Source organism: Syngnathus leptorhynchus, chromosome 1 (assembly GCF_054491065.1).
Source record: "Syngnathus leptorhynchus isolate UIUO chromosome 1, UIUO_Slep, whole genome shotgun sequence".
Taxonomy (NCBI): domain Eukaryota; kingdom Metazoa; phylum Chordata; class Actinopteri; order Syngnathiformes; family Syngnathidae; genus Syngnathus; species Syngnathus leptorhynchus.
The window spans coordinates 1,133,830-1,152,077 of NC_141195.1; the positions used below are offsets into that span (position 1 = coordinate 1,133,830).

At 44.1% G+C, this 18,248-nt stretch overlaps 1 protein-coding gene across 6 annotated transcripts in view; it reads left to right on the forward strand.

Moving 5' to 3' along the window:
- The window catches only part of lama5 (laminin, alpha 5), a 237,792-nt gene that overhangs the window by 158,158 nt on the left and 61,386 nt on the right, over positions 1-18,248 (forward strand). For all 6 annotated transcript variants that reach the window (XM_085923196.1, XM_085923214.1, XM_085923231.1 and 3 more), the window contains 9 exons: positions 700-795; positions 1,198-1,309; positions 12,079-12,249; positions 12,315-12,511; positions 12,590-12,706; positions 13,476-13,627; positions 13,699-13,828; positions 13,895-13,997; positions 16,446-16,559. In XM_085923196.1, coding sequence (XP_085779322.1) covers positions 700-795; positions 1,198-1,309; positions 12,079-12,249; positions 12,315-12,511; positions 12,590-12,706; positions 13,476-13,627; positions 13,699-13,828; positions 13,895-13,997; positions 16,446-16,559 — 1,192 coding nt within the window. The remainder of the gene's footprint in view (positions 1-699; positions 796-1,197; positions 1,310-12,078; positions 12,250-12,314; positions 12,512-12,589; positions 12,707-13,475; positions 13,628-13,698; positions 13,829-13,894; positions 13,998-16,445; positions 16,560-18,248) is intronic.

Sequence of the window (18,248 nt, forward strand, 5' to 3'; positions counted from 1 at the left end):
ATAAAGTTTTTACATGACATAACGTCAGTACATCAAGAGGCTGAAAATTATTAATCTACTTTTATCCTTTTGGGGAGTTGAGGGGGCTGTTGTAGTGGTTTAATGATGAGTGTGCGCTATTTCTACAGTCATGGTAAAGGTGATGTGTGCATTAAATTTTTTTTGAAAAGGCTGTTCTGTCATTAAAAATATTTGGGTTGCGGGGTTTGGCATCAGGGATGCCCCTACTGTATCAGGGTTTTTAGAGGGCAGTTGGCATGAAAAGATTGGAAAATCCTTGTCCACATTGTTAAAATAGTCATCAGTTTGTTTTTGATTGCTTGACAGGGGTGTACTATTTGCAACGGAGCGTTTTAAGGAGTTGTGCCTTCATAAATATAATTAGAGGGTTAGGGTTTGCATTTTTGGGGGTGGCTTGATATTGGTATTGGTGCATCAATCCTGTCAGAGTGTTAAGGTGGTGCATGACTTGAAATGTTTGGTAAACCTTGCGCTGTGCTGCAAAAACAGCATAAAAAAATACATTCAACCAACTTTGTTTTTAGTGGTGACATGCGGATTTTGGGAGGTAGTGATGCTGGGAGATACTAAGTGTGTGTCTTAAAAAGTTGGGAAAGGATGTTTGTATTACTTTGTCCAATCCATGTGGCATTGAACTTTGTTCTCATACAATTTTTTGTCATCTTGTGGCCATCACAGCATGCCATTGAGAAGTACAACAGCCGTCATCGCGGCATTGTACTGGATGCCGAGATTGTAAACATCAGCGCAGACGTGGACATGCTGCAGGATAAGGTGATGCGTGTTTCTATAAAGCACTCCGCTTTTTACACATTATTTTGACAACAGACTTAATTCTATTGTATCTGTATACAAAATTGAAGTCAGTATTTATTTTATGTGGTTGTTTTCTGCATATGTATTTTGGGGTAGCAAGCATAGTTTTGGGTTACTACAGAAAGGGTCACTGGACATAAGCACTCGACAGTGACAGTCAATAGTTTTCTGGTCATCAAGACAAGATTGTTTTTCAATATGCCAACTTCCTCTTCTTGGTTGACCTCCTGGCATCTTAAACACTGTGGCATATCACTATCAGCCCAGCCAACCGCACAGAATGTAAAACTGCAAATACCCAACTAGAGTGCTTGGTGCAAAATAAACATTTTATGTGTGTGCTGACCTTGGTATCCTCAGACTGCAGCGAAAGCCGATCGACTCAGCAAGCTGACAAATAGCACCTTTGATACTCACCAAAGGGCGCACAACCTGCTGGCCTTTATCAACGTGGTGACCACGGATTTAAATGGTAGGAATCATTAGAATTTATAGAAAAATGCTCAGACATGTATTGATACATTTATTGATTGTATAAGTGGCTGATCGTTTTAACTACTTTTCTGTCACATATGCCATAAAGCAGTGGTCCCCAACCACCGGGCCGCGGACCAGTACCGGTCCCTGGGTAACTTGGTACCGGGCCGCCAAGCCACACAGGGAAAAAAAATGATATATATATTTTTTTATTGACAATCAATTAATTCAGGTCAAGACGCTCTTCCCAGTCACGTGATATGTTTCCCCAGTCAAGCCCGCAAAGCTAACAAAATGAGTAAAAATTTATTTTGAAAATATAAAAAAAAATTGGCGATTCTCTCCCAATTACATCCGTCAATGCATCTGTGTCTCTTGACACAGGTTAATTCAGGTCAAGACGCTCGACCCGGTCACGTAACGTCACCCCAGTCGAGGCCGCGAAGCAAGCAAAAATGAGCAAGAAATGGAGGTGTTTAAAAGTCAAAGTCCCAATGATCATCGTCACACACACATCTGGGTGTGGTGAAATTTGTCCTCTGTATTTAACCCATCCCCATGTGATTTTGAATCATCCCTTGGGGGAGAGGGGAGCAGTGAGCAGCAGCAGTGCCGCTCTCGGGAACCATTTGGTGATCTAGCCCCCCAATTCCAACCCTTAATGCTGAGTGCCAAGCAGGGAAGCAATGGGTCCCATTTTTATAGTCTTTGGTATGACCCGGCCGGGGTTTGAACTCACAATCTTCCAGTCTCAGGGCACACTCTACTACTAGGCCACTGAGCTGGAGCAAGCCAAAACTGGATTTTAAGGTAGTTTTATTTTCAGCACATACTATGCATTTGAAAAGCTTCTTTGGAAAGGGAAAAAAGCCCAATGAGGCGACGGAAGAAGAAGAGGCTACAACTTCTAAGAAAAAGAAAGCTGCATTTAAAAGAATCTTTCTGGAGTCCTACTTAATATATGGATTAATCGCCACAGGTGACTCTGACGTGCCAAGCCCACTCTGCATAGTATGTGGCTAGCTAACGAGGCAATGAAGCCTTCAAAACTGCTTCGGCACATGGAGACCAAGCATCCTGCATCAAAAGGCAAACCTTAACCACTTCGGGTGTCATTGTCTCCGATTACGCCTAGATGGGACCGGCTCATTTCTGAGAAACAAGCTCTAATTCAATGTAATGGTAAGCTTTATTTTTGTGTGGTTTATATTTGGTTTTATGCCAGTCGTATCATTCTCCCCTTCTGGAAACATAAGGGTGATAAAATGGTCTGTAACAACTACAGAGGCATTACACTTCTCTCTATCCCAGGAAAGAGTATACTTCTCACCCGGGGCCCTCCCGGCCATTAGAAGCAAAAGACGCTCCCAACAGGTGGGCTTCATGCCAAACTGCTCCGCAGCAGACCAAATCTCTGCCCTCTGCCTCATCATTGAGAAGGTACACAAGTACCGCCAAGAGAGGCACCTCTAAATGGCCTTTCTTGATCTCAAGGCGGCTTTTGACACTGTGGACCATACCTCCCTCAGGAAGATTCTCATCATCGTTGGAGCACCAAGAAAAATTACCACCCTCTTTCCTCTACAGTGATGTCGAAAGCTGTGTGCGTGTCAATGGTACTAACTCCACCTGGTTCTCAATCAACAGCGGTGTAAGACAGGGATGTGCACCTGCAACAGACCTTTTTAACTGCATCATTGACCATCTGATGAAACGGATATGTGCGCGTATTCTTGGGGTTAAACTAGGCAGTTAGAGCCTCACTGATCTGGAATACGCAGATGACACTACGCTATTTTGTTCCACCTCTGAACAGTTGAAAGAAGCCTTGGAAATCTACCAAGAGGAAGCCAACAAGCTGGGTCTGAAGGTCAGCTGGCCAAAAACAAAACTGATGCACATAGGAGGCCCATCCCCTCCGCCGCTGCATATCAATGGAGAAGAAGTCCATTTTGTACCATCCTTTACCTACCTTGGCTCCATAATCACCAGCAACGGCACCATGGTACCAGAAATAAATGGCAGCCACTACCATGAAAACACTCTGGAAACCACTGTGGAGACATCACTCCATATCAAGAGAGACCAAACTAAGGATATAGTTATAAGTCCTCGGTCTTGTCCATCCTCCTTTACGGAGCAGAGACCTGGCCTCTCAGGCTGCCAGAATCGATGGCTTTGACACCAGAGCACTGTGCACTAGAGAGGGGATAAAATGGACAGATTAAGTCCCCAACTCTGTGCTGCGGAAACGCACCCAACAGCCCCCAGCATCCTAGCTGGCAGCACAACCTCAGCTGCACTGGTATGGCCATGTCAAAAGACTCCCCCCTGAACAACCGAATCACGCTATCCTCAACTTCCAACCAAACATTGCCGGCTGAAAACGACCCCGCATCACCATGGACCTACATCACCTGGGCTTGTCGCTAGCTGAAGCTGAGCCCCTAGCACTGGACTGAACCAACTGGCAAAGACTAACTAAACTAATTGGCTGTACGCATGGTGGCACCCCCGTCGCTGAGCAAGGGAACTGATGATGATGATGCATCATTTTATTTCATCGTATTTATATATTTATTATAAATGTATTATTTATTTTTATAAATGTATTATTTATTTATATCAAGGCCGGTCCGTGGAAATATTTCTGACACGTAACCGGTCTGTGGCGCAAAAAGGTTGGGGACCACTGCCATAAAGCACGTAGGAGGTAAGATTAGGTGACACCCAAGATGACAGCTGCTATCTAGATTCTCGTGGACTAAATTCAGGATGAGGGAACTGCAGCGGATTACCCTCCTCGAAGACACTGCCAGTACGATCGAGGGCTCCTCCGACAGCTCTTCGCTTTGGCCTGGACATCCACTTTTTGATTTCCATATTATGTATTTTATGTGCCCTCTTTGCATCCATTGCAGCCTGGTGATCCTGAAAGGGGAAGCCTTCCATCTGTGGTCCCTTCTCAAGGTTTCTCATTTTTCCCCTGGTAGGGTTTTTTTGAGTTTTTCCTTGCCCTTTTGGGAGCTCAAGATCAGGGGATGCTTTGAGAATAATTGTCAATTGTTTGTCTATGTGAAGCCCTTTGATACTGCTTGTAATTTAGGGCTATACAAATAAACTTGACTTCACTTGATTAGATCCTGATCTGATTTGGCGCCCTGTGCAGTAAACTGGCAAGACAGGGCATTAGGGTTTTGGGACCCTGAGCGGTAGGACAGAATGAATGTGAATGTGACCCGGTCAAAGAACGTGCCCCACTTAGCTTGACGGGCGTTTCAGCCTTTTGGCAGAGCAGATGTATTTGAGTTTCTTGTGATCAGTCCAAACGATGAAAGGTTACGCCAGTCTTTCTAGAAGGTGACTCCATTCAAAGCTGCTCTAAAACCACCTTCACGGCCAAAAGTTTCCTGGCCCCAGTCCTGTAATTTTGTTCTGCCTGACACAACCTGTGTGTGAAGGCGTATGTTTGGACCTTACCATCCTCCAAGGACTGTACCTACTCCCTTCTCAGAGATGGATGCACTTTCTTTGTGGATCCGTGTTGATGATGTCTGGAGCAGAGGTGAACCGGCTTTCGAGGTTGCGGAAAGCAAAATCTGCCTCATTTGACGAACAGAAGCGTACCGACATAGCTGTAAGAGCTGTAAGGTGTGCCACGGCACGACTGTAGTTCATAATAAAATGCCAGTAGAAATTGACAAAGCCTAGGAAGCATTAAAGTTCTTTCCCAGATGAGTGCTGAGGCCATTGGGAGACAGCAGTCAACTAGGCGGGGTCCATCTGGAGCTGGCCTTCAACAATGGCATACCCCCAAAAGGTAGCCACATGGAACTCACACTTCTTGTCCTTGTATTTGAGAAGCCTCCGGATCACCTTGCGTATGTGATGTTTATCCAAATGGCATAACCAAATACTCATAATATCCCCTATTTGTGTTGACGGCAGTCTTTCATTCATCTCCCTCCCTCATCTGGACCAGATGATGGGCCTGATGCAAAGCCAATTTGGAAAAGATGACAGCACCATGAAGGGGGTTAAAAGCAGAATCAATCAGAGGCAAGGGATATTGGTTCTTGACAGTTATTTTGTTGAGACCATGGTAGTCCACACAAGGACAGAACGTCTTCTCCTTTTTGTTCACAAAAAATAAACCGGCATCCATCGACGAAGAAGGCCGAATTATACTACCTGCTGCCGAGGATTTGTTAATGTAGGACTCCATGGCCTCCTGTTCAGGCCGTGTGATGTTACATGTTAGCAGCAGAAGCATGGCCCTGAGGCAGTGGCCCCCTGGATTGCACGTGGTAAGTGGCAAGATGCTTCCTGAAAACTTGAAAAAGGTCATGATTTTCCATAGAGACACCAGTGGCTCTCTTAGGGGTGAGTAAGGGTCGCAGGTCAATGCCCATTTTTTTCTGCTAAACAACGGTCAATTACGTTCTCATCTGCTCCAGAATCAACAAGAGCTAACACAGGGACGGATAGATTATTGCAGCAGAGAGAGGCAGAAATCACAAAATCGGTGAAAGTGGAGGAACTTGAAACATGACTCATTAATATGTCCATCACCATTGGTGAGTCACCCCTTTTACCGGTTTTATCGGGCAGTCAGAGATGTAGTGCCCACTGTTTCCGCAAAACAGGTGCAGGTTAAGGGGACACCTAAAAGTCTGGCACGCCCTAGTTTCATGGGTTCATTGATAGTGACTGGAGGTGGGGCCGGAGTCAAGTCAAGGAAGATGTCAGTCGAATCGGCCAGCGTAGGTTGATTAAAGGCAATAGCATAGAAAAGCGTTTTTAATCATGTCTTACTAATCATACTTCTACTGAGGTAGCAGCTATGAAATAATAATTTTTTGATAAATGAGCGCTTCTTTGTATTTCAGCAGGCTGTCACACCATGCCTGACGGAAAACCTGAAGTTTAGTTACACAGCATTTGCCCTCAAGCTTCCTGCATATTTAAGTGTACGGGTTTTATCTGTGTACCACAAAGTAAGCCTCCTGGGATGAGTTTTAAGACGTAAAGGCGCAACTGAATTAAGGGTGTTTAACAAAGCGGCATTGAAATAATTTGTGAATCTGCATCCATTGCAGCCTGGTGATCCTGAAAGGGGGATCCTTCCATCTGTGGTCCCTTCTCAAGGTTTCTCATTTTTCCCCTGGTAGGGGTTTTTGAGTTTTTCCTTGCCCTTTTGGGAGCCCAAGATCAGGGGATGCTTTGAGAATAATTGTCAATTGATTGTCTATGTGAAGCCCTTTGAGACTGCTTGTGATTTTGGGCTATACAAATAAACTTGACTTGACTTGACTTGACTTGAAATTACCAATTGAGCCAATTGGTAACTGAAGCAAGGGTTTTATGGAGCAATAAAAATACCGTAATTTCACATTCAAAAGACGCACTGTAATAAAAGGCACAGTCTCAGTTGTGTGCCATGACTGTTTAACACACACATAGGGCGCAACGGCTCATAGGGCGCGAATTTTATCTAAACAATCCACGCGCGCACACACTGCAAATCCACAACCACATTTCCCCCGTAAAAGTTCTCATTTACATTTTCAATTATCGACAACACACACACATACAAACATACAAGTGTATGTATTTAAAAATGCGAGAGCAAAACTCAGTATGGTATTCACATTTTTATTACCGATAATGGTCATCAATTGAACCCATCGAAGTCGTCAATCCTCTGTTTCTGCATTGAAATCTCCAACTGACATGCCAGGTTCACTTTCTTCACTGTCACTTTCCGTGGCGTGTGGCTCCTCGGCTATGATGCCGGCTTTTACGAAAGCTCGCACAACAGTGCCAGACATGTTTGCCCAAGCATCCACAATCCATTCGCAAATTGTGGCGTAACTCACCCAGCACTGCCTTCCACTCTTAGTGAAACAGTGCTCTCCATCGGTCATCCATCGCTCCCACGTCGCTCGCAGCTTTACTTTGAACGGCCAGTTCACTCCGATGTCCAGTGGTTGGAGTTGCTTTGTCGTGCCTCCCGGAATGACAACAAGATTGGCGTTCATTTGCTGCACCAGTTTTTCCACTTCGGCTGTGAGATGGGCACGCATAGAGTCACAGATCAACAGCGATGGTGATTGGTGGAAAAAAAACACCTGGTCTCCTCACATGCACCTTCCTCAGCCAGTCAGTCATCATTTCCTCATCCATCCAGCCCTTTTCATTTACCTTAATGATGACTCGTGTTGGAAACTTCTCTTTAGGCAAAGTCTTTCTCTTAAAAATCACCATAGGCCACAGTTTTTGTCCATTAGCATGGCAGCCAAGCACAACAGTAAAAGAAGACTTTTCATATCCCGTTGTGCATATCGCGATCGTCTTGGTCCCTTTCTTCTCCATAGTGTGATTCACCGGGATGTCGAAAGTGAGCGGCACCTCGTCCATGTTGGTGATGTGACTGGGCTGGATGGATGTGTTTGTCGGTGATGCGTTTGCTGCAGTAGGAGCGGAAGATGGCCAGCTTTTCATTATAATCCGCTGGAAGTTGCTGCGCCAATGTAGTCCTGGTCCGGATGGAAAAATGGCACCATTTCACGAAACGAGCGCACCAAGTCGGACCTCCTTGAAAATTTTTCATTTTAATTTTCATTTGTTCTGCTAGTGTTGTTGCTTTTAGTTGAAAGGTGACCGTCGAAACGCTTCTCCCATTTGTTCTTTGCTTGATGATCCACTGTTCGAGACTTTCTTCTAACTTGGGCCACCTCACCTTACGTCCGCGGAAACTCAGCTGCGTCTTCTTGACCTGTCAGAGGTCATTTTCCAGCTTCCGACACTTGCGAACCATCGATTCATTGATTTCAAATTCTCTCGCGGCTGCTCGATTTCCATGCTCTTCCGCGTAGCTGATGGCCTTCAGTTTGAACTGTGCTTGATACGCGTGATTCTGCCATTTTCACTGTTGTCATAACAACGATTTTTTGCATGACGCATGTACCCGTTTTATATCCAATCCACGCCCACACTTCCATCGCCCACACCGCCCCCTTCAACTTTCTCATGGCGTTCTCTACTACGTCCGCCTTACAACAACAACAACACACACAGGGCGGGGCGTACTGCAAATCCACGCCCACAATTCTCCCTGTAACGTTCTCATGGCGCTCTTTAATACGTCCGGCTTATAACAACACCACACATCGGGACCACCGCATGATAGGGCGCGCCGCACATTTTGAAGAAAATCTAAGATGTTAACCCGCGCCTAAAAAACGTGAAAATAGGGTAATACTATCATGAATGAACTCCTCACGAGGGTCATGGCGCTGGAACCTTCACCTTCACGTTCATCTTCTTCCGCTTATCCGGGTCGGGTCGCGGGGGCAGCAGCTTTAGGAGGGACTCCCAGACGTCCCTCTCCCCAGCCACTTCCTCCAGCTCATCCCGGGGGATCCCAAGGCGTTCCCAGGCCAGCCGAGAGACGTAGTCTCTCCAGCGCGTCCTGGGTCGACCCCGGGGTCTCCTACCGGTGGGACATGCCCGGAACACCTCCCCAGGGAGGCGTCCAGGAGGCATCCTGATGAGATGCCCGAGCCACCTCATCTGGCTCCTCTCAACGTGGAGGAGCAGCGGCTCTACTCCGAGTCTCTCCCGGATGACCGAGCTTCTCACCCTATCTCTAAGGGAGAGCCCGGACACCCTGCGGAGGAAACTCATTTCAGCCGCTTGTATCCTGGATCTCGTTCTTTCGGTCACGACCCATAGCTCGTGACCATAGGTGAGGGTAGGAGCTTTGCCATTTGGCTCAGCTCTCTCTTCACCACGACAGACCGGTACAGAGTCCGCATTACTGCCGATGCTGCACCGATCCGCCTGTCGATCACACGCTCCATCCTGCTCTCGCTCGTGAACAAGACCCCAAGATACTTGAACTCCTCCACTTGGGGCAGGATCTCATCCCCGATCCGGAGAGGGCATTCCACCCTTTTCCGACCGAGGAACATGGACTCGGATTTGGAGGTGCTGACCCTCATCCCGACCGCTTCACACTCGGCTGCGAACCGCTCCAGTGAGAGCTGGAGATCACGGACTGAAGAAGCCAACAGCACCATGTCATCTGCAAAAAGCAGTGATGCGATGCTGAGGTCCCCAAACCGGACCCCCTCAACGCCTCGGCTGCGCCTAGAAATTCTGTCCATAAAAATTATGAACAGAATCGGTGACAAAGGGCAGCCTTGGCGGAGTCCAACCCTCACTGGGAACGAATCCGACTTACTGCCGGAAATGCGGACCAAACTTTGGTATCGGTGATACAGGGACCGAACCGCCCTTATCAGTTGGCTCGGCACCCCGTACTCCCGAAGCACCCCCCAGAGAACCTCCCGAGGGACACGGTCGAACGCCTTCTCCAAGTCCACAAAACACATGTGGACTGGTTGGGCGAACTCCCATGCACCCTCAAGGATCCTGCCGAGGGTGTAGAGCTGGTCCACTGTTCCACGGCCAGGACGAAAGCCACACTGCTCCTCCTGAATCCGAGGTTCGACCCCATGACCGAAGGCCCGGCCACCAGGCGCTCGCCTTCGAGCCCCACCTCCAGGCCTGGCTCCAGAGAGGGGCCCCAGTGACCCGCGTCCGGGCGAGGGAAAACGACATCCATTTATTGTATTCATCATCAGGTGTCTTCTGAGCCGTGCTTTGTCTGGCCCCTCACCTAGGACCCTTCTGCCATGGGTGACCCTACCAGGGGCATGAAGCCTCAGACAACATGGCTCCTAGGATCATAGGGGCACGCAAACCCCTCCACCACGATAAGGTGACGACTCACAGAGGGGCGCTGGAACCTATTCCAACTAATTTCGGGCAGTAGATGGGGGACACTCTGAACTGGTTGCCAGTCAATCGCAGATGTAGATAACCATCTATCTATGCTTAAAACACAAACAGTTAGAGTAAAAACACCCTTAAAAAAAATAAAACAAAAAAATAACATCCTGATAACTTTTGTATGGTTAAATTTGATAATGAGAAAAACGTCGCTATTTTCAGAAACTGATTGGTTTATAACAAATTTTTCCACTGTCCCTCATATTCTTTACGGCCGTCGTTGCCTCTGTGAGCTCCCATTTTACATTGTACTTGCTCAGTGTTGACGTGACAGTTTACCAGAAAGTAAAAACTGAGATTTTGCCACTGGTTAGACCAACAGATTAATAAATGAATGTCCAAGTCAGTGCTTTTGTTCACATTTATAAAAAAAGCCTTTTAAGAAGGAGGATGTCGCAAGCAAGAGAGAAAATCTAGTAGCTCAGGAGCAAATTAGTTTTATCAGGCCGTCACTTGTCAATACGTTTACCAAAATAACATGAGATCATTTTCCTATTCTGGGCACCCAGCAATACTCGATTCTGTGTTGGCCGCCCCTCACCACATATTCAATCAATGGGTTTGACGGTGGCGTGCTGCACCCTCCTCAATGTGGTGGGGAAAAAGGCTCTACACTGCACAACTTTGGCTTGTGCATTCAGTGATTGACAATTAAAAATTAACAACAATGTGCTGGCTCGTTCAAATGAACACAATGGCTCGAAATACACATCACTACTTTTGACAGTTGACATTTAAGTCTTAGTGTTTTTCTTTTTTTTCTCCCATTTAATATGTAGGACTAATGAGGCGCGTTTTTAATGGGAAACTTATCTTGAATGTTTCAGTGTTTGTTAACACAATGGCTCGAAATACACATCACTACTTTTGACAGTTGACATTTAAGTCTTAGTGTTTTTCTTTTCTTTCTTTTTTTGCCATTCAATATGTAGTATTAATGAGGCGCGTTTATAATGGGAAACTTATCTTGAATGTTTCAGTTTGGCTTGTTGAAGATTTTATTTCTTCATTTTTAACACCCTGGTGTATTTCTTTCGATGTCAATTATATCCTAATTTTATTTGCAGACGAATTTTAATGAATTATCTTGCATGAAAGTGCTCAACTATTAAAAACAATAAAAGAAAAGTACATTTTTTTGTCACCTAGTTTATACAGCAAGTGTTTCCATACCCGATGTTGGCTTGATTATCAAAGTCAAAGTCAGCTTTATTGTCAATTTCTTCACGTTAAGACACACAAAGAGATCGAAATTACGTTTCCCACTGTCCCACGGTGACTAGACACATTACACAACACATACAAGCAAATAGCACAAAGAGTAAAAATGAAAAGACAAGAGCGATGAATAAGTAATAAGCAAATAACCCAAATAAATAAACAATAAATATATAAATAAATAGGGCGGCTCGGTGGCGCAGTGTGTAGCACGTCCGCCTCTCAGTTAGGAGGGTGTGGGTTTGATTCCACCTCCGGCCCTCCCTGTGTGGAGTTTGCATGTTCTCCCCGTGTCCGCGTGGGTTTTCTCCGGGCACTCCGGTTTCCTCCCACATCCCAAAAACATGCTTGATAGGCCAATTGAGCACTCCAAATTGTCCCTAGGTGTGAGTGCGAATGGTTGTTCGTCTCTGTGTGCCCTGCGATTGGTTGGCAACCAGTTCAGGGTGTCCCCCGCCTACTGCCCGATGACCGCTGGGATAGGCTCCAGCACGCCAGCGACCCCCGTGGGGACTAAGCGGTTCAGAAAATGGATGGATGGATAAATAAATAAATAGACAAATAAGAGGAGCAATAATTATAAATTATGAGCGATAAAACAAATTGACCAGTTAATGGCCCTGTACTGTCTGTCATAAACTACTGGAAGATCCCCTCTGATACTATTGTGGTTGTCAAACCTTGCAGACATCATGCAAATGGCAAATTGGTCGCTAAACAACACGGAAATAGATCAGGACAAAGGCGAGCAGGAGCGGAAGATGGAGGAGGTGGAGGTCATTTTGGACAAGATGAGTAGCAGAAGCTGGGCTGGACAGAAGAAAATGGCCGATCAGGAGAAGATGGAGGCGAAAAAGCGTAAGTTTCGTAAATTTTGTGAATTTCGTAATGTGTCAGACAGGAACTGATGTGTGTGCGGACAGTGTTGGAGCATGTAGACAAGAACTTGGCACGTCGTCAGGAGTACAACATGAATGCGGGTGAAACTGCCAAAAAATTCCTCTCGCACTTCCACAATGACATGATGGCGCTGCAGGACGCCCTGAATAACGCGATCAACAAGACAGCCCAAGCTGTTGAGGTCAACAACAGCAACCAGAAAATCCTTGAGGACAGCAGGGTGAGTGTTGGCGGAGTGATTGTCTAAGAGGAGAAGGGTGAGGAGCCATGATCATCACATCACCTTGTGTTGTCTCAGAGGCAAGTGGACGAGCTGATGTCCAAACGCAAGGAGGTAGACGAGCAGCTGCACATGGTGGAAGACCGTGTGGCTCAAGTCAACGAGCTTCTCTCCATGCTACATGACTCCAAAGAGGTGTGCACACATACCCAGATTTGCCACGACTGGAAAAATGCACCTAGTCCACGGCAAAACTGTCAATACACCTAAATCTGGATTTTACTCATTTCGATCTGACGCGACTTTCTGTCTAATGCGGTTTCGTCATGGACCCCAATTTTTTTTTTGTCATAAATACATTTTCAAGTTGTATTTTAAGTGAATGGAAATAAGGACTATATGAAGCGAAATGACTAGCGTGTAAAACTTAGCGCTAGTGATTCAATGAATTTCCGTGACCAATTTAAGCCATTAGATAATGAGTTGAGCTGTTTGATCCTTATGAGTGCTTTATTGCAGTGTTACGAACAGTTGTTTTTTATTCGGAAAGGCGGAGGTTTGTGGAAGCACCTCAGCCACACAGTCACTCACAAATCAAAGAGCGTGGCTGGACACAGTATTAGAATAAGCGGCTGCTTTATTCTTTATTCTTTTAATAAAATGTCAAGAGACTTTGATGATTTCAAAAAAACAAGACTTTCTATACAACGCGCTTTCGGGGTTAACACGGTTCCCAAATTCTGGAGCTCAAAGTCCACGTAAAATCGAGATGTAAGTGTACTGCACTTACATCTCGATTTTACAGCTGTATGTGCACTTATACATAGACTGTTATATAAATAGACCTCCCTCAGCATGCAATGGTTTAATTTTTGTGGTATCATTTTTTCACAAATTTTGACACTAATTTTGTATGCTTGTTTGTAGCACACACACACACACCATGAATTGTGTTTTCCCACAGGATTATGAGCGTTTGTCAGCACAGCTTGACGGTGCCAGGACACCATTGTCCAAGAAGGTGCAGGGCTTCATTTGGGCCGATTCAAAGATACTGGTGGAGGAAGCTGAGCGCCATGCTAATATGTTCCACGCTTTGGCTGCAAACCTGTTCAAGTAAATTATCCTGCCCAATGACAACATGGAAAAAACGACGTATGCAGGCCTTCAAGTTGGTGTTTTATTAGGTTTGTGGAGGAAACAAAGAGCGAGGGTTTGGCTGACATGACCAAGGCCTACAACGATATAATCAATGGCATCAAAGCGTCCGAGAGGACGGCAGAGGTGGCAGATGAAGGCGTAAGCAAGACACTTGAGGTGAAGGTCATCTGTTGACTTGTTGCTTTGTTTCCTTCTGGGTTTGTAAACTTTGTGTTCTTGTAGAACATCAGGGAGCAGAACTTCAGCCACATGGCTGACTCGCTGCGGAACAGCAGTGTGTCGCTAAAGGAGGAAGTGGAAAAACTCAATGAGGAACTCAACAATGGTATCAATGTCTCCTTGATGATTATTTCTCCATAGTGGAGTGCAATTATAAAGCTTTTGCTAAGCCAGGTCCCTCAAACACAGACTGGCTAATTAGTGTGTATAGCACAGCACAGTAGAGAAGTCTGACACATTCCTGGTATCACTCCGTTGAATTTAGTGATGCATTTTTGGATGCTATGTGAAGATATTTATTTTCAAAAATCCAATTATGGTTAAATCGCATGCTACATATGAGGTCCTCTGCATATTTGATTTGAATCCCTTAAAAATCTATGGTCTCGCCTTTTGTCTTTGCTCCATGGCAAGCAATTTCTATCTATTTTCTGTACCGCTTTAACCCACAGCGGTTGTTGCCGTGCTGGAGCTTATCCCAGCACTCATCGGGCAATAGGCGGGGGACACCCTGAACTGGTTGCCTGCCAATCGCAGGGCACAGGGAGACGAACAACCATCCGCACTGGATAAAAAATTTTTTTGCAAGAATGCTTTATTCAACAAATATGAGGCCTAGTTTCTTTGCTATCATCTGGATAGACCTTTTGAATTCATCAAATAGTCAACCCTATGCATGTTTTGGCTAGAAAATACTGCAACGCTGTTGTTAGCTCAATTGCTATTGTTAGCCTACAAACATGAGTCCCAGTCGCTTTCCACTCATCTAAAAAGTCATTTTGAATCCATCCAGAATCACTAAACACAATAATGATATATTTCTGTGTACAACTGCCTTGGCCCAACACTGCCTTTGTACAGTTCACAGTAATAGTGAACGAGGTGGCTTTGTAGATTCGTAGTATTCCTGTTACACTTTAGAAGACAGTTATTGCAGACTGTATAGTCTTTATCCCAAGTTTTTCTGTCATTTGTTTCATAAAAGCTGAAGCGTCTCCACACTTTTGAGGCAAACACTGTTGGTGTGTCTTTGCATGCGTTCTTCACTGGCCACTGCTTCCACCTACCTCACATACAGAACAAGAGAGATTAAGTAGTGACAGTAACAACGGGTTTAATCTATCTATGTGCGTTGATTCGTGTGTTGTCATAAAATATCAGTATTTGCCGTCAATGTATCAATTATTTATTGCAACAGATGGCGCAACAATATATTGCAATATCAATCGTACAACCTCCGAGCTTCACAGTCCTCACTCTGTCTGAGTCTTGTGTCACCTCAGTAATAGTATGCTCAGGCTTCAGAATCACCCCTTATGCCTGGTTTTTTTTTTTGTGGGGTGGCAAACCCACTTCCCACAAAGTCATGTCAGAGGAGTGCCTCGCCTCTTGAAGCAACCTGCAGTGTGTAGTCCCTAATTCCCAAGTCATATATGTTTGCTAGTTAAGCCCTATTTATTCAATTTATTGGTTGGTGCTGCAAAAATAGTTTGCTTTATGCCATTTTTGTCCCTATCAAGACGAATGTCTCTAGCCTTGCTGCACTTCTATCTGATTTTCTGCACACAGCAAATTTCTACCCTTATGCATTATACATTCATTGTGCCTACAATGTACATTACAACTTTGTCAGAAACCTGCATTTTTAGTTATTTTTACACAAATGGAGATAATATTTTACAGGAAAAAAAGACATATTAGTACCGTATTTTCCGGACTATAAGTCACTCCGGAGTACAAGTCGCACCAGCCATAAAATGCATAATAAAGAAGCAAAAGATATATATAAGTCGCACTGGAGTATAAATCACATTTTAAGGGAAAATAATTTAATAAAATCCAACACCAAGAACAGACATGTCATCTTGAAAGCCAATTTAAAATAAAAATACAATAGCGGCAACAACAGGCTGAATAATTGTACGTCATGCTAACGTTACATGACATGATACTAAACAACAAACTGAGAATGTGCCTGAAGTAACATATTAAGAGTTATTCAGATAACTTTAGCATAAATAACATGCTAACAAGTTTACCCAACCATCCGTGACACTCCAAATCACTAAACCCAATGAAATCTTCATCCTCTGTGTCACTTTTAAACAACTGCGCGAACACTGGAGGTAGACAATGCGACGCTTCCTCTTGTACGTCGCTTACGTATGCGGCTCAACACAATTATCAACACAGGCCTAGAGGGCCCTCCTGCGGTTTAGTGTGGAAATTACATGTGAAATGATATAATGTTTTAATAATTTCACACATAAATTGCTCCAGAGTATAAATCGCATCCCCGATTTAAAAAAAAAAAAAAGAAAAAAAAAAGCTATAAAAAAAAAAACGCTATTTATACGGTAAATTGATTATTTCTTGTAATGGTGCCTGTGGGGGATTACTGTAGTCATGGTCGAGGTAGATGTGTTGCTCAGTAATTTTCTGCTATGTTAGCTTAACATTTACACAGTTTTTCCTGTGTGACTTTAATATTGCGGATGAAGCATAACATTTGGGATTATTTGTTTTGTTCCTCATGCCTGTTTCCATGCCACAGAGGTGAAAGCTCAGCTGGAAGATGGCCACAAGCGACTGAACAACGCCAAAACAAAGCAAAATCAAGTGGCCATGGACTCCATGATGATCCAGAACAATCTGAACTCCTCTTTCTGTATGCATGTTCACACACACAACCATAACATATCAAGCTACTTGGGATGAAGTGTTTTATAGTTTGGCAAGAAACTGTGATAAAACTTTCACAATTACAGCTGAAGCTCGATTTTACACACTTGGATTCTATCCTACTTTCTGTCTAACTCCGTTTGGATATTAACCAATTTTAGTCGTATATACATTTCCAAGTACAGTAATCCCTCGCTACATCGCGGTTCATTTATCGCGGCTTCAGTACATTGTGGATTTTTTTTTCCCAAATTAAAAAAAAAAACGAAATCACAAATTAAAAATGAACCTTCTAAATTGAGGAATTATGGCACGCCACCAGAAGGCAGGGAGTGTCCACACAATTGCATTACGTACACTTGGACCTTTTTACAAAAAAGTTGTAATAATAATAAGAGTATCATATTTATATTTGTTATTTATACATTATATTTTGTTATTTATACTATGTATCAATATGGTATTTACATGTTTGAAACTATTATTTAATGTTCTAATGATAACATAATGCACTTATATGGTTTAATATACACTAATTTATCAGCTCAGCGGCCTAGTGTTAGAGTGTCTGCCCTGAGACCTGGAAGGTTGTGGGTTCAAACCCCAGCCGGGTCATACCAAAGACTATAAAAATGGGACCCATTGCCTCCCTGCTTGGCATTCAGCATTAAGGGTTGGAATTGGGGGGTTAGATCACCAAATGGTTCCCGAGCGCAACACCGCTGCTGCTGACTGCTCCCCTCTCCCCCAGGGGAGGGATCAAAATCACACGGGGATGGGTTAAATGCAGAGGACAAGTTTCACCTCACCCAGATGTGTGTGTGACAATCATTGGGACTTTGACTTTGATAAACGAAAAATGTACGTATGTTAAAAATGAGAGGGTGACACTACTTTACGGATTTTCACATATCGCGGGTGGTCTTGGAACCAATTATCTGCGATAGACGAGGGATTACTGTATTATTTTAAATTAACAATATAAGGACTGTCAAATATGCACTTATCAAACGTAAGCAACCGGCTCTCCGTTTAAAGGGTTGAAACTCTCCTTTGTCCCTGCTGCTTTAACGCAGCACTCATGGGGAGACGAGTTAAATCAGCTAGAATTCGGACAATATTCGTCCGAGTGCTGACCGCCTCTAAGAAATTAATTCTGAATGAATGAATTTAATCTTTTCAGGACACCAAGACCTCTAAAGTCAAGCGACGCGCGTATAGAGTAACTGTTGAGACATGGCGTCACAATGACCACGCCCTTTCTCCTAGCAGCTATTTTCCTTTGATTTGGGGCTTTTCTTAAATTTTGGCTAAATTTAGCTGTCTTTGTTAAGGCGATTCGTTAATTTCCACTAGTGCACTCGTACTAGCTGAGCTTAAGATAACTATTTCGAACCAGATCTGACAATTCCCCATGTTAAGAATTAAAGCTGTCTTCAAAAAAGAACTGAACTGTTTCGAAGTATGACTATGAAAGAGAAACAAAAGATATTTGGGGCTTAAAAGAGCCAAATAATCATTAATCGAAATTAAATGATTATAAAGTAGAAATTTAATGAATAAGTAAGAAAAATAATTACTAGTCTCGACTGTTCGAACAAACAACAATAATTCCACTCACCAATCTCAATAAAGCAAAAATTATTCCGTCTTGAAGTTCTCTCGATTGTAAAAC